Raw genomic sequence first — 22,930 nt, 5'->3', positions numbered from 1 at the left:
GTAACAAGATGTTTGATTTTTCTTGATAATAAGAAGTCAATAGAATGATGATAAATGAAGAAGATAGTAACCATCAATACCTTTGTGTGAATGAATAGAACTTTACATTTCTTAAGCTGTCAATATTACACTTCTAGAGTGCTTTGTTATTTAAGGATAAAACTCTAATGCATCTTCTCTGGGACTGTATAACCATCTGTCATTGGATAGAGATAGGAAAGACAAGATTTCACTGATATGGGGATCTCCATGAAGAAATTCACTTCACCAATACAAGCTAGAATCTTTTCTATAAATTACATTCTTAAATATGGAATTGTGTTTAGAAGAACTGCACATGTTTAACCTATATTGGATTGCTTGTTGTCTTGAGCGCAAAGGGAGAGCAGAGGGAGAAAAATTTGGAACATAAAGTTTTGCCAGAGCAATTGTTGAAAACTATCTTTGCATGTATTTGGAAAACTAAAATGCTATTAAAATAAAAAATAAATTATAGTCTTAGAGAATTGCTTACCACAATAAGAAAGTTAAGTGATGTGCCCAGGATCACACAATCAATATGTATGTTCCCAGATCTCAGAAATAGCAGTTGAACCCAGATCTCCTTGTAGGAGGTCAGCTCTTTTTTTCATTGCATTCAATAACAATTTATTTTCATTTAAGAAATAAACATTTGAAATCATAATTGAAAACTATATATTGAATTAATAATTAAATTAAATAAATATATATTGAATTAATAATTAAATTAAATAAATAATAAAAAAGTAAATTAAATAAATAAATTAAATCCTATCTCAGGACATTAGACTTTTCTGAATAAAGATTTTCAATGTCTCATGTCTTTTTAAGAATTATTTTTCTTATACTCACAGTCTTTACTTGTATGCAATTTCTTATGTTTTGAACCATTTATAATCTATTAGTTTGCACTTCTTATACCCATGTAAGAACCATGCTAAAATTCTAAGTTTTTTTTTAAATCTTTATCTATGATTTCTTCAGCAAAAGATGGGAGGTAGGGAAATTCATTATGGAAATCCCTTCCATGGATCAGATCAGATATTGAATTGTTGTCAGAGTTCACTGTGACATTGAGCAGAAAGTGACTTAGCAAAGATCAAATGGTTAATATTTGTTGGAGGCTGGAGACAGGATTTCATAGGACTTTTATTGTTGAAAAAAATGTCACAAATGTGCTTTTTTTTCCTCTTGTTTTTTAGCTATAGACTCATTGGTGGAAATTCCCAATTCACAATCAATCCATCTACAGGACAGATCATCACCAGTGCCTTATTGGACAGAGAAACAAAAGAGAACTATACATTGATAGTAGTCTCCAGTGATGGTGGATTCCCAGAACCCCTTTCTAGTTCCACCAGTGTCTCTGTCACTGTAACGGATGTCAATGATAATCCACCGAGATTCCAGCATCATCCTTATGTCACTCATATCCCATCACCTACTCCTTCAGGTAATCTAATGATGTGACTCAGTCAAATGAGAAAATGAATGATACTGCATCATTGTTGTAGTTTGTTTTCATTCAACAAGATTGTGCATGTGTAAACATAGAGACTTTCAGAATTATTTGAATCCCTGGGCAGAACAGTTTTTCATTTAGATTCTATTTTTGGACAGCTAAGTATTCCAAGATAGTCTTTCAGAAGTTTTGATTGCCAAGGATCTCCTCTTGCTCTCCTCTGCATCTTTCAAAGAGGCTATCAAATCTAGTCACCAAATGGCCTATGTAGGCTCAAGCTTTATATATAGTAAAAGCAAAATGACTTTTCAAAAAATAAAGTTTTAACTTTCATAAAATCTAAGGCAGAGAACATGGGCCAGCAAATACATTTCCCCTACATTAGGATGTATTGTAGTCTTTGGAGTCCAGAATAACCAGGCATAGAAAAGATCATCTATCCTTGGGAAAATTAAATTCAATATTTTACTCTCCCAATGATATTTTATCCCTAAAATGCTCAATTTGCATAACATTGACAGTAATTTTAGTCTCTCTTTTATAGGTTCATTTGTCTTTTCTGTTACTGTAACTGATCCTGACACCGGACCCAATTCTGAACTTCATTATTCCCTTACTGGCAGAAATTCTGAAAAATTCCACATTGACCCCTTGCGCGGTGCAATTATGGCAGCTGAACTCCTAAACACAGCCTCAGAAATGACATTTTTTGTACACGTGAAAGATGGGGGCTTATCTCCAAAGATGGATTCAACAACAGTGACTGTTCGATTTGGGAATAAAGGCGATTTCCCCAAAATCCGAGCTAAACAACACACATTTCTGTTCCCTGAAAGCCAACCCATTGGCACTCTCATTACCACCATTACTGGGTCTTCTTCTAGAGGGGAACCTTTATCCTATTTTATTGCAAGTGGCAATCTTGGAGGTGCATTCCACATTGACCAACTGACTGGACAAGTCTCCATCAGTCAACAGCTGGACTTTGAAACAGTACAGAAATATGTGGTCTGGATAGAAGCCAGGGATGCTGGCTTCCCTCCTTTCTCATCATATGAGAAACTGGCTATAGCAGTGCTAGATGTCAATGACAATTCACCAGTCTTTAAGGATGACCCATTTGTGGCAGAAATATTAGAAAATCTTTCCCCTCGCACAATACTTACTGTCTCTGCGATAGATAAGGACAGTGGACCCAACGGGCAGTTAGAGTATAACATAGTCAATGGTAATACTGAAAATAGCTTTAGTATACATCACAGCACTGGAGAAATTAGAAGTATCAGGTCTTTGGATAGGGAAAAAGTATCCCAGTATGTACTCACAGTGAGATGTTCAGACAAAGGCACTCCTTCCCAGAGTACCACAGTGACAGTTATCATCAATGTCTTAGATGAAAATGATAATGCCCCAAGATTCTCTCAAATCTTTACTGCCCCTGTGCCTGAAAATGCCCCCCTTGGTTATACGGTGACTCGAGTCACGACTTCAGATGAAGATATTGGTGTGAATGCTGTTAGCAAGTACTCTATAATGGATACAAGTCTTCCTTTTACCATCAACCCCAGCACAGGAGACATCATCATCAGTCGGCCTCTCAACCGGGAAGATACCGATCGTTACAGGATCAGAGTGTCTGCCCATGACTCTGGATGGACGGTCAGCACAGATGTTGCTATCTTTGTGACAGATGTCAATGATAATGCCCCACGATTCAAGAAGCCATCCTACTATTTGGACTGTCCTGAGCTCACTGAAATTGGTGCCAAAGTGGCTCAGGTCTCTGCAACAGATCCAGATGAAGGGTCCAATGGCCAAGTTTTCTATTTCATTAAATCTCAATCTGAATTTTTCAGGATTAATGCCACCACAGGAGAAATTTTTAATAAGCAGGCCTTAAGATATCGAAATGTCACTGGTTCCAGTAATATAAATATAAATAGACATAGTTTTATTGTGACTTCTTCAGACAGAGGAAGTCCTTCTTTGCTAAGTGAGACAACTGTTACCATCAATATCGTGGACAGTAATGATAATGCCCCTCAATTTCTTCACAGTAAATATTTTACTCCTGTTACCAAAAATGTAAGAGTTGGGACAAAGCTCATCAAAGTCACTGCCATAGATGATAAAGATTTTGGGTTAAATTCTGAAATTGAATACTTCATTTCAAATGAAACCCCTGTGGAGAAATTCAAGTTGGATAGCACAACAGGGTGGGTTTCTGTTGCTTCTTCTCTCACGTCTGATCTAAACCAAAACTTTTTGATGACGGTCACTGCCAGGGACAAAGGAAACCCTCCACTTTCATCCCAAGCCACAGTTCAAATCGTTGTTACTGAGGAAAACTATCACAGCCCAGAATTCTCTCAAAGCCACATTAGTGCAACAGTCCCTGAGAGCCAGAGTGTCGGTTCCATTGTCAGAACTGTGTCTGCTCGTGATCGAGATGCAGCAATGAATGGCCTAATCACTTACCATATTTCTTCAGGAAATGAAAATGGTCTTTTTGCAATTAATGCTTCAACAGGTACATTAACCCTGGCGAAACCCCTAGACTACGAGCTACACCAGAAACATGAAATGACAGTTAGTGCTACAGATGGAGGATGGAGGGCACGGACCAGCTACTGCAGCATCATTATTAATGTCCTTGATGTGAATGACAACTCTCCAATATTCATTCCAGAGGAGTACTCTCCCACAGTATTGGAAAATGCTCCTAGTGGAACAACAGTCATTCGTCTCAACGCAACAGATGCTGATTCAGGTAGTAATGCTGTGATTGCTTACTCTTTGCAGTCTTCAGATAGTGACCTTTTTGTCATTGACCCCAACTCTGGAATCATCACTACTCAAGGATTCTTAGATTATGAAACGAAGCAGAGTTACCATCTTACAGTCAAAGCCTTCAATGTCCCCGATGAAGAGAGATGCAGTTTTGCGACTGTGAACATCCAGTTGAAAGGAACCAATGAGTATGTGCCACGTTTTGTTTCAAAACTCTATTATTTTGAAGTCTCTGAGGCGGCATCCAAAGGGACTGTCGTTGGAGAAGTGTTTGCTAGTGATCGTGACATGGGAGTTGATGGGGAGGTCCACTACTTGATTTTTGGTACTAGCAGAAAGAAAGGTTTTCAGATTAATTCAAGGACAGGGCAGATTTACGTATCTGGATTTCTTGACCGAGAAAAAGAAGAGAGGATTTCTTTGAAGGTCCTGGCCAAAAATTCTGGGAGTATCCGTGGTGCAGACGTAGATGAAGTAACTGTGAATATTACCATCCTGGATGCCAATGACCCACCTGTTTTCAGCCTGGAGATCTATAACGTACAAATCAGTGAAGGTGTGCCCATAGGAACACATGTGACCTTTGTAAGTGCCTTTGACTCAGACTCTGTACCCAGCTGGAGCAGGTTTTCCTATTTTATTGGTTCAGGGAATGAAAATGGTGTCTTTTCCATTAATCCTCAGACAGGACAGATTACGGTAACTGCTGAGCTTGATAGAGAAACCCTTCCTGTCTATAATCTGACTGTTTTAGCTGTGGATCTGGGGACCCCCTCAGCTACAGGAAGTGCTTCCTTATTGGTAACCCTGGAAGATATCAATGACAATGGACCTACATTATCTAATAGAGAAGGTGAGGTGATGGAAAACAAGCGTGCAGGAACTCTGGTAATGACCCTCCAGTCCACAGACCCTGATCTCCCTCCAAATCAAGGTCCCTTTACATATTATTTGCTTAGTACAGGACCAGCCACCAGTTATTTTAGTCTCAGCACTGCGGGAGTTCTGACTACGACCAGAGAGATTGACAGAGAACAAATTGGTGATTTCTATCTATCCGTGATTACCAGAGACTCTGGCATTCCTCAGATGTCTTCCACAGGGACTGTCCATATCCGAGTCATAGACCAGAATGACAATCCATCCGAACCAAGAACTGTCGAAATCTTTGTGCATTATTTCAGTAACTTGTTTCCCGGTGGGATTTTAGGCAGTGTGAAGCCTCAGGATCCAGATGTGCTAGACAGTTTTCACTGTTCCCTAACTTCTGGAGTAACAAGTCTCTTTAGCATTCCTAGTGGCACTTGTGACCTGAATTCCCAAGCCAGGTCCACAGATGGCACCTTTGACCTGACGGTCCTTAGTAATGATGGCTTGCACGCTGCAGTCAGCAGTAACATCCGGGTCTTCTTTGCTGGTTTTACTAATGCTACTGTGGATAACAGTATCCTCCTCCGCCTCAGTGTGCCAACTGTGAGGGATTTTCTGACCAACCACTACCTCCATTTTCTACGCATTGCTAGCTCCCAATTGACAGGTCTCGGTACTGCTGTGCAACTGTATGGAGCCTATGAGGAGAACAATAGGACCTTCCTGTTGGCCGCTGTGAAAAGAAATACCAACCAGTATGTGAATCCAAGTGGTGTGGCCACCTTTTTTGAGAGCATTAAGGAAATCCTTTTCCGGCAAAGCGGAGTGAGGGTAGAGTCTGTCGATCATGATCCATGTGTCCATGGCCCTTGTCAGAATGGAGGGAGCTGTCTCAGGAGGCTAGCAGTGAGTCCCACAATGAAGAGCCACGAAAGTCTCCCAGTCATCATTGTGACCAACGAGCCTCTCCAGCCTTTCTTTTGCAAGTGTCTGCCAGGGTATGCTGGGAGCTGGTGCGAGACAGACATCGATGAATGTCTGCCATCTCCCTGTCACAACGGTGGCACCTGCCACAATCTTGTGGGAGGCTTCTCTTGTAGCTGCCCAGAGGGATTCACCGGACGGGCCTGTGAGCGAGACATTAATGAATGCCTGCCCAAGCCATGCAAGAATGGGGCTATCTGTCAGAATTTCCCTGGGAGCTTCAATTGTGTCTGCAAAGCTGGATTTACAGGTAGGGTCATCATTTTTTTCTGAACTGACTTGAGAATTCAACAGCCTTTGGTGTTTGCTAATTATTAATTTAGCTTCTAAATCATAGTTGGATTTCCATTTTCACTGGAGGTTGGGATTCTCACATGGGGATCATATAGAACTAAGTATGAATTTCCCACAGGAACGACAATGCTTGTTCTTCATGTTCTGACCCTAGGACATCACATATAAACTGGGGGCTGACGAACTCTGGCCCACTCCAGCCTTCCATATCTTTTTGTACAGTCAAAAAGTTAAGACATTCCTTTTTCACATTTTAAAATAGTTTTGTTATATTTTAAAATGTTAAAAAAATACATTCTTAGGTCTCTGGATATAAAAACTGGGAGCAGCCAGATTTGGCCCTTGGGCCATAGTTTGCTTATCCTTCATCATTTGAGATATTGCCACATTTCAAAAAAAATGTATCTGATAGGCAATCTGAAAATGAAGGTAAGATCCTTGCTCCAATAAGATGACACACTGAAATTCTATTGAAAATCTCAAGTGCGATATAATTTTCAGCTGTTTTGTTATTTTGTAAAAAAGTTTGTAAGAATTTGACCTGCCTGAAAAGTGAATTGAAAGGTGCAACTAAAGCTTTCCGCATAGTCCTTAAAAAAGCACAAGATCAATATTGAAGTCTGATGAAAGCCCCAAATGAGCTTTATAAGTAGCTGAAGGAAAATAACCATGTAAGGGGTATTAAGATATTTCAGGAGTGCTAAAATGTCTTTTCCCAGTTCTCCCTTTCCCCATGGTTTCTATATTGGTTCACTAGTTCTAAAAATTTTACAATTAAAGGTCTGTTATTGATCTTAGTAAAATGTTAGTGCCCCTAGGAAAACACATATAAAGCTTTATCGATTTACTACCAGGTGAAAATTGAATTTTTTTTTAATAGTGTTTCCTAAGAGCAGATATTGAGAGGGGGAGGGAGTACAAAAGAGATAGAAAGCAGAGATATCATTTAGTAGTGAGAGGAAGTAGCAATGTACCACCATGGAGGTAAGACAGGAATGAATAAATGATGAAAGAAAAAACATTTCATAAATGCTTACTAGATGCAAAGCAGTAGGATTGAAAATAGAAAAGCAAGATAGTCCCTGCTCTCAAGGGACTCCCATTCTAATAAACAATGTCAACTTCAAGTCCCATAGAAAGGCTCAGAGCCCATGTGTCCTAGAGATATAATGGAAAGCAGATGCTAATGAATCTTCCTTAATGTAATTGCTTCTAATAAAACCATATTATTTTCTGTTGTTGATCCCTTTGGCAGCTCCAAAGATGTCAGTGCCATGAACTTATTTTTAAGATAGAAGCCCCTTCTGAATCAGAGAACCAAAAGAAAAGAAAAAAGAGATTGAGGGTGTTAGCTTCAATTAGATTAAATAGTAATTTATTAAGTATATAGTATGTACTATTAGGCCATCAATCAAAATGCTGATAATGGCTAACATTTTTATTGTACTTTAAAATTTGTGAAGCTTTTTATACATATTATGTCATTTGTTTAAAAAAAAAAAGTAATTATCTGCTATTGTTAGATTCTGGGGAAACAGACAAAAAGCAGACAGTTCCTTCCTTTAAGGAGTTGATATGTAATGTGTGCATATTTGTCTATACAAAAAAAAAAAAACATACAAAGGAAATGTAAGGTAATGTCACAAGAAGGAGCATCAATAACTGGGAAATTGAGAAAAGCATCACGTAGAAGGTAGTGCTTGAAATGAACTTAGAAAGAAATCAGATATTCTAAGAGGTAGAGATGAGAAGGAAAAACTTTCCAGTTGTGTGTAAGGAGGTGGTGTGGGGAGGAGAGAAGATACAGATGAATAATCTTGTATGCTGATTATGAAAAGCCTATTTCTTAGTAGGAGAGGAGGGGATATATGCAAATACTAAAATAGAAAACATTCTATAGGAAAAACAATAGGAGAGCTATCAAAAAACATCTAGGAAAGAACCAGAGGGAACAATTTTCTTGTAATCAAGGGAAATATGGGGCATTTTCCTGGAGGTAGTGACATTACAAATGGGGCTTTAGGATAATCAGAATTTCAAAAGGCAGGGATAGAGGATATGGAGAAGTACATTCTAAGCAAAAGGAGTGTCAGGATATGACTTTACAAAAAGTTTGCAAACAAAAACATCTCTAATTTCATAATTCTTTTTCAACTAGCTTTGTTCACACTCTTTATATCTAATTTGAATAGGTTTTTATTCAAATATAAAGAAAATGTGTGTATACATACTTATATAAAGACATATACATATACACACAATATATATAATATATATATAAATTGTTCCTATATGTATATTCATATATATATACATATATATCTATATATATCTATATATATACATCTATATGTCTATATCATATGGATAAGGTAGGTCATATAGTGGACAGTACCAGTCTGGAATCAAGAAGATCTGGCATTAGTTGCTTATTAGTTCTATGATGCTAGGCAAGTCATCTAATCCTGTTTAGCTCTATTTCTTCATCTATAAAATGAGAGGGAGCAGAAAATGGCAACGCACTCCAGGAACATTGCCAAGAAAATACCAAATGGGAGGGAGAAACTAGGTGACACAGTGAATAGAGCAACCAATAGAACTGGAATCAGGAGGGCCTAAGTTGAAATTCCAACTTCAGACTTTTGTGTGATCTTGGGGAAATCCTTTAAAGTCAATTGCCTTCCAAAAAACAGAGAAAAAGAGACAAAGAAAAGAAAACCCCAAATAGGGTTGCAAAGAGAGGGCTTGACTAAATAATAACATCATGTTTACATGCTCAGTACCAAGAACACACAAAAATTAATGTCTTTTGAATTGAATAATATTGAATGTAATGATATTGGAATGGATATTATTTGAATGTAATCATTATAGCCATTTTTAAAAATAGACATTTTCTAATTAAATCAAATGTATCTTAGTCAGCATTGACTTTAAGAATCATGAGCCTAAAAGAATCATGAAGAAGGGAGGTATATGTGGAAAAAACATCCACTCTAGAGTCCAAGGACTTGATTTTCAATCCCACAGCTAATAATTACTACATTGGAAAATTGTTTAATCTTCCTGGACCCCAGTTTTCTTATCTATAAAATGAGAGGAATAGACTACTTTGCTTCTTAGATTCCTTCCAGTTCTAGAGATATGATCCTATCAATATTCAGAGACATGGAACGTACATGGTGCAGAGTTGTTAATTCATAGACTAAAGAATGTGTTGTTATGAATTTCTTTATATGTCTATTGTGCTGTTTTTAGTGGAATTCCTGAAGGGACATTTAAGTTATTCTTTCAAGTCATTCTCAGCTGGAGAAGCCTGATTCAGGAAGGCTGAGTGAATAAGATGCAACATCTTGAAATAATTTCCTGAACCCCACAGATAATTCATACTTACACATGTGTGTATGGCTCATACCATCGAGTTGAAAAACCACTAATGTTACATAGGTTTGATTTCAGGGAGAATGGGCTGGATTATCGGATTCTAGTGAATCTTGGACCCTGAACAGCCTGAATGTAGATAAATTATTTCTGTTTACCTTGCATAAAGCACAAATTTTAACTGTAATATATTAATGTCTTGGGGTCACCCACAGTGTTCCTTTAATATTGTCAAAGAGCTATTTTTGTTTGTTTGTTCTTGTCTAGATCTGTGAATTTCTTGGTGGAGAGAACTCCCAATGTAGAAATCTGCGGCATTTTATCTATGAATTTCAAATAATAGAATTAGAGCTAATAGGCACACCATCTTTATGTTGCAGGGAGGGAGTTAAGGTGACTACAGCTTAAGTTAAATTGCCCAAAGTAAATTGGTATCGAAAACTACAAATTGTCTATTTTTTCCATGACTTCACTCACTCTCCATTTTGTAATCTCGACCTATGTGAGACAAATATTTCCTTTGTTTGAAGTAATTCTATGTGCTACTCTCAAATTTTAATATCTACAATAGAAGTACTAGAAGGACTAAAGGATCCCTAGAGTTAGAAGACAGTGAGAAGCTTTGAGATAAATATCAGTTGACACACACACACACAAAAAACCAAAATGGTCTGAATTGGGACTTACAGAAGCTAAGCTCTGAACCCACTTCTACTCTATGTCCACTTTCTGTCTGGTCTCCTTTTTTCTATTGTTAAAATAAGAAGCCTATGTCTCTAACACCTATTGCAGTTCTAGAGAAGATGAATCTTCCTCATTGATAACTAATTAGTAACTAATGGTTTGTGAATCTTGTTAGGAAGTACTCTACTGATATTCAAGCAGAAGAATTTTAGCTAGAAACATATTTTACCTATTTAGAAACATAAAGTTGAATGCTATAATCACAACAGCCAGCTAAGTGATACAGTGGATAGAGTTCTAGGCTTGGAGAGAGAAAGATTCACCTTTCTGTGTTAAAAACTAGTCTAAGACACTTACTAGCTATTTGATCCTGATCAAGTCACCTAATCTTATTTGCCTCAATTTCCTCATCTGTAAAATGAGCTGGAGAAGGAAATGGCAAATCACTTCTAATATCTTTACCAAGTAAACTTCAATGGTGTCATAAAGAGTTGGACATAACTGAAAAATTACCAACAAAAACAAAAACAATAACCAAAAGAAACTAAAAACCTATAGTTATAAAGAGGGTAAACTTGATTTGACTATCAGAATACTTCTAGTGTTTAATCCTAAATATGTTTTTCCCCACCATGCTGTTCATTTTACATTGGACTTTGCATATGATAGGCTCTCAATAAACATTTGTTGAATGAATGAATGATTGGGAGGAAGTAACTCCTGTGAGACTAATGTTTACTATCCCAGATCTCATCTTCTAAGGACAATGTCAGAATAAGAAACTATAATACATGGATGGAAAATATCCAAAGCCAAATATTCTAAATAGGGTTGATTTGTATTTCGTCTGAAAGATTGTTTTCATATGGTTGATGGGTAACTTAGACATTTCAAATTTGAGTTTTGATCTGCTGTGATGCAGACAATTTTGAAAGGGAAACCTGATTTTACTTAGGCAACTTGAGACGTAAAAAATAATAATTTCCAACTTTTCAGAATTTCACAAAAATTCAGGTCCTGAAGAAGGACCCATTAACTGAAAGAAAATATGACCCTTATGTAACCCGTGACACAAATATATGGGGAATAACAAAATATCAGCCAAAATAGACCTCTCCAGGTTTTGAATGGAATCTAGAATATGAAAACATGACATAACATTTAATGAGATAGGCAATGTAGTACAGGACAGTCTTGGGTAAGCAAAAGGTTCAAATCCTATTTCTCTCTTTCACTGGCTTTATAACCTTCAATAATTCTCTTAATCTCTCCAAGTCTCAGTTTCCTTATCTGTAAAATAGAGATACTAATGGTACTTACCTCACAGGATTGTTGTGAAATCCAAATGAAGAAAGATATATCATTTTTTCATATATTGTATGTGTCAATTATTAATAGTAATAGAGTAGGTAATAATAATAATGATAAGGATATTCTTTGTAGCCCTATGCTTCATGGAACCATATATCTTAACTTACATATATCATCTCATCCAGAGGGTTAAGTTTTCCAAAGACATGATTTGTCTTATAAAAGGCACAGTGTATAAAAGTTCCATTTCTATACTGGATTTCCCCTAACAGAGTTTTTCCACAGTCTTGTTTAACCTCTCCCATTCACTTTTGCACATCTGGATATGTTTTAGGTGTGGTATCAGGAGTAAGGCCAGAGGATTATTACCATATAAAGAATTTTTCCTCTGTACTAAAGTAAGCCCTGAAATTTCAGAGAAGGAGGCTGTTTGGCCGTTCATCACTTTTGCATTATTTGACAGTGAATGTGGATTTCTTTTTTTTTTCAGACATAAAAAGATATCTACATTCTTTACATAGTAATCTGACTAAGTAATTCATTTTACTTTGTTGGGAATGCTTGGAGGGGATGGAAGTAAAGGTGGGGAGATTTTGCTGAATGTTAATATTTTTCCTATAAGCATTTCCCCATTGTGTTCTATGCATAGGTCACTATACTAGAAATTACATAAGATTTACAAAGTCTTGGAAAGATATAGTTCCTCCCTCAAAGAATTTATGATCTAGGTGGGAGGATAAAATAAATGTATAATTTAATTTAAAAAACATTATGCTTCACCATTGGTAGTCATTGTACAAAGTCAAAATGGGCCAGTAATACAATCAATTTCTGTATTCATAAAACTTACATCCTGAAAGGGAGATATAGTGTTTTAACATATAAATAAATACAGTACAAATAAGAAGACAGAGCAAACACTTTTTTGCATTAGGCATCAGGAATACTTCCTACAAGTCTATGATTTAAACCATGATAGAAGCTATGGACTACAAAAAATAGAAACACATGGAAGCAGAATCAAAAAAGTGCCAAAGTGATGTTTTGCTTTTCTTCAAGGCCCACTTTTTTATTCAGCTCCCATGTAATAATAACAATAATATTTAAAATGCTAATTTGTGGGACAGATAGGTGGTGCAGTGGATAGAGCACCAGCTTTGAAGTCAAGAGAATCTGAATTCAAATCTGGCTTCAGACATTTAACTCTCCCTATAATGTGTGACCCTGGACAAGTCACTTAACCTGGACAAGTCACTTAACCCTCAATTGCCTCAGCAAAATAAAAACAATAATAATAATAATTTGAATAATGAATTGGTTTAAGATTTTTAAAGAACTTCATGAACCTCACTTAATTCTCACACAGCAACCCTAGGAGGTAGGTGCTATTATTATCCCCATTTTACAGGAAAGGAAAACTGAGGGAGAAAAAATGCCCAACGTCCCATAGGTAGTAAATGTGTGAAGCCAGAATTGAATTTTTTACTGTAGGAACAAAAGATACTAAGAAAATAGTTGACACTTAGTAAAGGACCTTAACTGGTATAAATGGTAATTTGAAGATATTAAAAAGAAATTTTCAAGTGTACCCATGGAATTCTTGAAATTTTCATGTACCTGTAATACAATTTAATTGTTAGGTTCTTTAATAGTCTTGTATACTCTTTCCTATAATGCCAGATTGTGACTAGTGTATCTTTTCAACCAGTGTAACTCTTATCCATCTTGTTATCACAAAATTTTCCCATAGTGAATTCACTTCGCATTCATAGTTATTGAAAATAGATGAACTGGAACTGGTAGATCATAGTATCATATAATTAGAAATCACTAATCCCAATCCCTTCTTATTTTACACACAAAGAAACTGAGAGGCAAAGAAGGGTAATAGATTTATGCAAGAACAAACAGTTAAATGTTTGAGATCAGAGTTGAATGCATGTTTGACTACATGTTTAATATCCTGTCTACTAGCAAGAAGAAGCAACAGGTCAGCTAGATAGCATCACTCCATTAATATTTTCAGAGGTCCAGTTTAGGAGCTATAAGAATACTTTATAGCTTATAAGAAGTCATCAGAAAGTGTTTGCAACTGCTTCAAGATGGAGAGGTGAAAATGGGAAGTAACTTCCATAAATGTAATTAGAGCACTTCTTAATCCTCAAATCACAACTTTGCTGATCTCCCCCAAGCCAATTTGATATTTCTCATGCAATTGAATCTTGAGTTGTTCAGATTTCTTTAGCATACCCACTGTGCTAAGATCTCAAATTCCCTTAGCTCCCCTGCTCCCTGTCACAGATGGAACATATGTCAATGAGACAAATTGATGGATGTGAAAGCAATGAGATCCCCTTGTTGTTTTGCTCTACTTCCAAATAGCTCCCTAAGTTAACATATGTTCCCTGCAAAGAGCTTCTTGAGTTCAAAAGGCAGAGCCAATACTATCCACATAATTTAAAGCCTCAGGTCACTGACAGTTATTGTTAATTGACTGGCAGATCTAATTAAGTGAATGATCTGAGGATTTTATTTCACAAGGCAGCAACACATTAGATTTTGTGGCCAAGAGTATGTCAGGCTAATTCCAGCTTCTACAGCCTCTGAAACTCTTTAAGTCATTAGCCCACAAAGCCAAATAATGTTAAATATAGTCTGCCTTCCTGTGGAGTCATTCAAAGCAATCTTACAGCATATAATAGTTTGGTTACTGAATATTATGGCAATGTAAAAAAAGAGTGTATAACTCTTTTTATTAAGTCTGAGCAACCTAATAAAAGGATACACGAACCAATTTTTTTAAGCCAAATCACCTAGTGGATTTTTTTAAATAGGGAAAATATTTTCAATTTGAAAAATTAATTAAAAAAAAACCTCTCTTATTAAATTTTCCCAAAGAATTATTTTCAGCTTAAGTTTTCTTTGAATACCCATTTAATTACCAAATTACCAATTATCAAAAAAATTAAAATAGATTCTATGAAGGCTAGATGGCAAAGTGGGTACAGTGCTGGAATTGGAATCAGAAAGTCCTCAGTTTAAAATCTGCCTAAGACTTATATTCTGTATGACCCTAGACAAGTCATCTAAATTCTCTCTGCCTCAGTTTTCTCATTTATAAAATAGAGATAATAGTAGTACCAATCTCTCAGGGTTGTTCCAAGAATCAGATTAGATAGTTGTCACCATTAGAAGAAACCAATTGCTTTTGCAAAATACAGCACTATCACTGTAAGCACTACTCTGGTATTGCTCTACAAAGTATTTTTAGAATTAAGACAATTGCCTAAATCAAAATTATTTTTTCAAAATAATGTGAGTAAAAGTAAGAACTAAATTTTTAATTAGTCACTTACCTAATAATTGATAGTGACTATTTTAAATTAAATTACAATTGGAAACTAAAATGATTATTAATGATTAAATAATTAGATAATAAATAAAAATGAAATAACAGCAATAATGTTAACTATAATACTACCTGTTTATATATTACTTTATGATTTATAAAGCACTTGCGTAACTTAATTCATTGATCACCCAAAACACATTGTGATCCATTTTCACATGTAGAAATTGAGACTCAGGTCAAGTTACATATCCAGAGTCACACAATTAGAAAATATGTGAATTTAGATTCTAATACTGTTTTTCGTTGTTGTTTTTTTTTTTTTTTTTACTTCAAGTTCAGCATTCTGCCCCGCGTGCCTTGCAATTATCATCATCCCTATTATTTATTATCCTTTAAGATTTATGATGCACTTTACATATATTTTCTCATTTCATGACAACCCTGGGAGGCGCATGCTATTATTACCTCTGTTGTGCAAATGAGAAAATTGAGGCTGAGTAGTTAGGTGATGTGCCCAAGGTTATACAGATTTGTGAATAGTTGAGTCAGGATTCAAATTCAGGTCTTCCTGATTCCATGCCCTCTATCCATAATTTTTTTTCAGTTTTGTCTGACTCTTCATTACCCTATTTAGGATTTTCATAGCAAAAATGCTAGTTTGCCATTTTCTTCTCCAGCTTATTTTACAGATGAGGAGACTGAAGTAAATAGGGTTAAGTGACCTTCCCAGGGTAACACAGTAATAAGCAGATTTGAACTTGGGAAGAAGAGTCTTCCTGATTCTAATTCCAGCACTCTATCTACTATTCCACCTGGCTGTAACACTGAAACAGTAAATAACACAAGTGTATTTTTAATCAAAGAGTGAATTAAAAAGATGTACAAATTATATCTCATTGATTGATTATCACTCATTGACTCAGAAATCTGGGGTTGGAAAAGACCATATCATTCAGATTGATAAAACTAGTCCCAGAAGAGTGAGCTGATTTAGCCAAGCAATTAACAATAAGTAAAAAATTATTTTCTTCTATCAGTATCTGATGTTAAATGCTACTTAAAGTAAGGACGTCATGATTCAACTCCTATGAATAACCCCAAAACAATTTTATGCAGAGATTGATTCTTCAGGAAAATTGAGCCTTAGTTCCCCTCCTCCTCACCCCCCCCAGGGGGTGATTGTGATCCGATTTTTGTTTGCTTACTTTCAAATTAAAAACATTTTTTTCACTTTTTTGTGTTTGTCTCAGTTGGTGTATATTCTAATTAGAGTATTAGCAGATGAGATGAAATATTAGCAGTGATAACAAAGTCATGCAGGAGATGCATGATGGGAAAATGAGGTGATGGGTTTGTGTAGCCGGAGCAAGAAAGAGCAGAAATACAGCTGCAATCTTGCATTTATAGCCACGGAATGTTAAGAGACTTAGGGGAAGGCTTCCACACAGAGAAGCTCAGAATGAAAAGGCGCAGACAGGCTTTGATTGACACCCGTGAAAAAAAGACCTACATTGATGAGATCACTAATCCACTGAATGATTGTAGCTCTTGGAGTCTCCTTGGTACTAGAGACAACAGGTCATGGGATTTAGGGCTCCTTTAAATGACCTCCTGTCATTTCATCTCTCTCTATGCTGCTCTCTTCTGAAGTCTATTCTTTGTTTTCACCTTGACCTCCAATCTCTCCACCCCTCAGTAATCTCCTAGGTCATTGTCCCTGCTTTATTTCATTTTCTTCCCTTCCAATTTCCACCCAGTAATTAGTCAGTTCAATGGTACAGTCTCCTCTATTTTACTGAGGATATAAAGGCTATTCTCATAAACGAATGAGTGAATGAACATTTATTAAGTACTTACTATATGCAAAGCATATATGTAAAGCAAAGCACTATGGAAAGGAAACACTGGGGACACAACTAGACAAACACGATAATTCCTTCTCTCAAGGAGCTCACATGCCCTACGAAAAAAACAGCACATATAAGAGGAGTCAGAAGATGCTTAGGATGCAATAGCAAACCACATAGTTATGCATCTTTTTTATTAGCACTTCCATTGATTAAAACATAAACATTGACATTTCTGATGTTGAACCATTGAACACTGACAAGGACTTTGGTGGACAGAACTATCTTTTCTGGATCTTCAGTCACTATGGCTGCTGAGGCAGTGGGGATAGCAGCACCTGTGGCGAAAAGGTACTAGGTCGTATCTTTATAAGGTTTCATTCCCTGGATGATGGCTACAAGTACTGGAATGAAAAAATACTAATGATCTGGATGGTGCTGCTGTTCTCAGGGATCAGTGTAAGACCCTGGACTGTCTCTTTCTAGGTTAGAGAAAGAAGATGGATGACTATTGAATTTGTTTGTTGCTTCAGCCAAGTTAGTTCATCTTCTCAGTAGTTTTGCAGTAGGTTGGGAGAGTGGGACTTTTCTTTATACAGGTTGCTCCCATGATTCATGAGTATGAGGGCTTCTTCATAGTTTGCTGCAGAGAGGTGGTCTGGGGGACATTGCTCTTCCTGTATTTTTGACCACACTGGCTTCTAATGACAATGCATGGTCAGTTGATAGTGGTGGTGACAAAAACCTTTCCAACAAGAGTTTCTCCCATCAATGATAACTTTTGGAAACATTTTAAGGAAGTCACTATTCACAAGGCTTTTAGAAAAGGCCCTTAAGATGGGCTTAATGTGTTTTAATATCTTCATCTCTTTATCATTTCTATTCCTTTGGGAATGTTAGTCACCTTCACTGATGTTTATGATTGTTTGCCATTTAAACTTGTTAATATTTGTCTTCTGTCCTTTTTACCATCATGTTGGAAGACTAAATGGGAAACAATGGTTCTTGTTTACAGGAAGTTCTTTTCTTCAACAGATCTTTCTATAGCAAATGTTGGATGATATTAAATGACATCTTATGCATATTCATTCTTGTAAATTGTAAAAAAAAAAAAAAATTTCAGTGATGACAATGGTTTTATTAATGTCACAGACTTGTGTGTCAAGAATTCCTGAGTTCAAATCTAGCATCTAATACTTATTGGCTATGTAACTGTACAAGTGAGGAACTTGCTTAAATGCTTTCTGCCTCAATAGCCTCTATTGGAAATTATAATCATACCTATTAGGCTTTTTGTGAAGATAAAATGACATTATTTGTAAAGTTCTTGGGGCATTACTTGTCACATAGTAAGTGTTCAATATGTGCATACTTCAATATTACATATACACACATATAACATATATACCCTCACATGCATATGCATATGTATATGTATATATACATAAATGTATATATATCATATATTCATATTTATTGAAGGTATATATAAATGTTGGTTATTTTTAAAATTAATATCAAAAAACTTTATACGAGGAATCCTTGATGGCTTACAGTATTTTTTTCTGCCCTCCTCTAAACTCTTCCATCCTAGTTGCCATTTCTTTGTATGTCAAAAGTACTGAAGTATTTGAAATTCAGAATGCCCCAACTTTTTTTCTCAAAAGAATCAAAAACTTCAAAGTATATCACCTATTTGATTGCTCACTTCCATTTTTTACTTCAGAGATTTCTATTGTCACAAATTGTAGTCATTATCTTTTTACTCATGAATACTCCACATTCATTGAGAATGAAATCCTTTTCAAATTTGTATTTGTCTAGTGGTAAGCAGCATGTAGAGTCAAAGTTTCATAAACAAAGTGATAATATTCATCATTTTGGGCAGTAGAACATAAGAATGTAGACTTGACCTGGAAAGCACATTAGAAGCCTTCTAATTCATTTTACAGATGAGGAAACTGAGGCCCAAAGTTCAGTAACATATTCATGGTCATACAGTTAATAAGCATCAAAGGCAGAATTTGATCATAGATCTTCTTGACTATAGTCTGGGACTCTATCCATTACGCGACATTCTCTGTGAGGTTTAACATACTATAAGGAGTAACTCCCTCTCTACGAACATAACTAAATTAACTAAAGTAATAATAAGACTATAAATTCTAAAAAAGTGATCTTTTCAAGTCCAACATTTTAGATATGATCTAGTTGAGCCATTTTGATTTAAAGAAATGCTTTGTAGTCTCTACATCTTATTGTAGCTTAAGTATTTATAGTGTAGATAATACACTTTTTAAAAACTTTGATTCTCCTTTTATAGATTTTTTTTAAAAATATAAGACTTTGTGAGAATAAGTGACAGTTATTAAGATAAAACTGACAATAACTTGAATTCTGGTTTTCTAAGTCTTCTACTTCCCCTTTAAAAAACCAAAATAAAACAAAACTACATTTCTACATTAGGGGGGAAAAAAGAACAACTACATTAGGTGTACATTATGTTTGGTATCTTGGGGCTCCCAAGCATGTAAAGTTGACATTAACTTCTCTTTATATTGTGTATTCAAATGAAAAATAATCCACCCCCTGGCTAGGAGAGGTAATTCAAACAAGGTGAATTACTCTGAAGGGGGAGAAAGTTTATAAAATGAGTCACTTGGCACCATGTTTAATTTCAGGTCCAAATGTAAACAAACATGGATTCCTCGGGCCAATCAGCATCCTTGCTCATCTAACTCTGCAGCAGGATACATGTGTTCTTAATCTACAAGCTGTGAGATCGTGTAGAGGGAAAGGGGAAAAAAAAGACTGCCTGAGGAGTGTTGTTTTTTCAAACTTCTCCAAACTTACCAATGCAATTAAATAGAGACATTTCTAAGAAAGAAGTTAAACTGAGTTTTTAATGATTTTTGTCTATGGGCATAGAGCAAATGGACATAGCTTTCCTCAAGCCAGATAATAATCACTGGACCTCCAAAATCAGCATTTAGGGCTACTTTTTATGCCAAGTATAATAGACAAATACCAATAAATTTGCATTGTTTAAAAAAAATGAACCATCCCAATTGACCTGTGTCAGACTTTAAAGTTTCTTGCAAACACCTTATTCTAGTAAAAATTCATCTTCCAATAATGTGGAACTTTAAGGTATTTACACTTTGGTTAATAAGATCAAAAGATCTGAATATTCAAAGGCACACTTTGGACACCATCTAGCCCAACTACCTCCCAACAGAAATCCATTCACATCACATTTAACACCATTATGCAACCTTTGCTTGATCTACTAGCTCCATTTTTAGACACAACTAAATGATAAAAATAATTTCTTGACACTTACTCCTTTTGTTTTTTCTCTCTTTAATTTGCTTGTTTATAACATAGTTCTCAGGTCAGTCCTCTAAATCAAAAAAAAAAAAAAAAAAAAAAAAAAAAAAAAAAAACAAAACAAGGATGAAGGGAGTTCCTCTTGGGGGTGGGGGTGGAGTGTAAGTATGTATAAGATATATGATTGTAGAAATCTTCCTACATCAAGCATATCTAGGACCCAAAGCAGACAGTCAGACAGAAAAACAGTTTGGCCAATCCTTAGACAAATAGATGTACATAGATGGATAGGAGAGGTGATTGACATATAGACATTCATTAGACTCTTACTACATTCCAGGTTCTGTGCTAAATACAGAGTAATGTGTCCAAAATATGTCAGGATACATTCTTTCAGTACCCTCTCCTATGTGCTTATAGTCACTTCCAAGTTCATAGGGAACACTCAATTTAAGATATGGATATGTTTAAATTTATTCAAAATGTGGTAAATTTCTCTTATTGGCTCTGCTCCAACCTAGTCTATATTGGGTAAAAATCTCATTTCCCTTTGGGTTTATTCTTCTCCTTCCTTATCGAATCACAAGCTGATAGGGATTCATTGTAAAGGTTCAAATACTTTAAATAGCATATGCACACAAATAATCCCTAAAAAGGAACACAAATTTTAGTTGCAAACAGTGTAGATCCCAGCAAGGTCAGGAGGGTGGGCAGCTTGACTTGCCCTCTCACTTCTTATTCACCCTCTGAATCATGAGAAGTAAAATGATCAGACAAATAAAGGGGAGCATGGTGTCCCTTAAGTAGTGCTCCAAGAAAAAAAGCAATGGAAAATAAAGTGGCTATGGACAGGATTCCTGGCAACCATTTGTGTGTATTTTGGCCTAGTCTACTGTCTAGTTTTCTGATGGGCCCATGTTCCACCCACATCGTGCTGGTATTGGATCAGAACTTCATCTCCAGTCCTGCCTGAAACATTTATTAATGGGTGACCCTGGGCAAATCACATTCTCCTTGCTAAAATTCAGTTTTGCTTTCTTCTGTAAAAGGAGGTAGTGGTTGGACCTGATGTCCTCTAAAGTCTCTTTCAGATTTTCAGCTGTGATTTTTAGAATCCTCTTGTCTCTGTTATCCTTTGCTCATAATCATCAGATTGAACAGAGGCCATGCATGGACCATTACTATGCTTCCCACTTGCTCATCTTGTCAAGCAAAGGTAATCCTAAGCCACCTGGAGTTAGCCCACAGAGCCTCCAGGAGTATTAGAATCTGTTGAAAAAATAGGATGTTAAGATTAAGGAAGGAGAACAAAAATCTTGGGGTCAGGATAACTGTCTATAGGGCATAACTCCTTGCCTAGAGATATCATTTTTGAACTTGGGAAGTACCACTGGATAGTTAGTATTTGTTTTATGCATGGAAAAGTCTCAAATGATCCTGATTCTCCCAGATTTCATGTGGAACTTCCTTTTAAAGTCACCAAAAATCAGGATTATTTGAGAGTTTTTCATGAATAACACATATACTAGCTATCCAGTAGTCCTTCCCAGATTCAAAAATGATATCTCAAGACAAGGAATTAGGCCCTACAGTTATCCTGACCCCAAGATTTTTGTTCCCTTTCCTTAATCTGAACATCCTAATTTTTCAACATATTCTAATATGATATGATTTTTAGCCCTTTTACCATGTTGAATGCACTCCCTTACGTGCCTTCTAGTTTATCATTGCCTTTCTTAAAATGTGATGACACTGTGTACTGAACATATTACTACCAATGTATTCTGAACAGAGCAAAGACAAAAAGAGAATCAACTTTTTACTCCTGGAGGCCATCCCTCTCTGAGCTGAACACAGTATCACCTTGATTATAAGCCCTCAGCCACTTTCTAGTACAGTAGTCATTAGCTGGATTTGGCCCATCTCTCACACACAGGTGTAAATGTTAGGCATAAGGATAGGTCTCAACCTGTAATTTCACAAACTCTACAATATAGGCTGGTATTTTTTTGTCCAACTTATAGCTTTACATAAGGGATTATTATTTTTTTTTGTGAAGTTATTCTAGCAATGCCTATGGAATAATGTTTTTAAATAATTGAAAGGAATGCCAAATCTCAGAAGTTAGTGAATATAAACATGTTTTTCCCATTTATCTTCATAAATTCCCCTGAAACCTGTGCCCCTGTCTTAGAGAGTTGACTAAACTTCTGAGAAGGTTGAGTGACTTGTCCAATATCATATAGATATTCATTTTTAGAGGTCAGATTTTCTTAGCTATATATTCAATTCTCTATCCACTATACCACCTGGTACCTCAAAAACAGCTGGATTCGAGAAAATGCAAAATGCAAACAAAAAGCAAAACAAAGCAAAGACTGTTTTGTAAAAGTTAAGATGGCAAAAGATGGATTTTTGTATTTTACATTCTTTCAGGCTTTCAATGAAGTTCAAATGAGATTTAGAAAAGCCTTTGAAAATCGGAAAGTTCTATGTAAAATATACATGGATAGAATTCTGATGTTTATTATTTTATACTTTAATATGGGAGAAAAGATACAGCATTGAATAAAATAATTTTATCTTTTACCTGTTTATTGGAAA

At 35.9% G+C, this 22,930-nt stretch overlaps 1 protein-coding gene across 1 annotated transcript in view; it reads left to right on the top strand.

Moving 5' to 3' along the window:
• Window positions 1–22,930, top strand: part of FAT4 (FAT atypical cadherin 4) — a 222,119-nt gene that overhangs the window by 157,066 nt on the left and 42,123 nt on the right. Inside the window, 2 exon segments of the mRNA XM_074274562.1 lie at window positions 1,224–1,474; window positions 2,028–6,377. Of these exon segments, the coding sequence (XP_074130663.1) occupies window positions 1,224–1,474; window positions 2,028–6,377 (4,601 nt within the window).

This window comes from Sminthopsis crassicaudata, chromosome 6 (assembly GCF_048593235.1).
Source record: "Sminthopsis crassicaudata isolate SCR6 chromosome 6, ASM4859323v1, whole genome shotgun sequence".
NCBI classification, from domain to species: Eukaryota; Metazoa; Chordata; class Mammalia; order Dasyuromorphia; family Dasyuridae; genus Sminthopsis; species Sminthopsis crassicaudata.
This window is presented reverse-complemented; position numbering and strand designations above follow the sequence as displayed.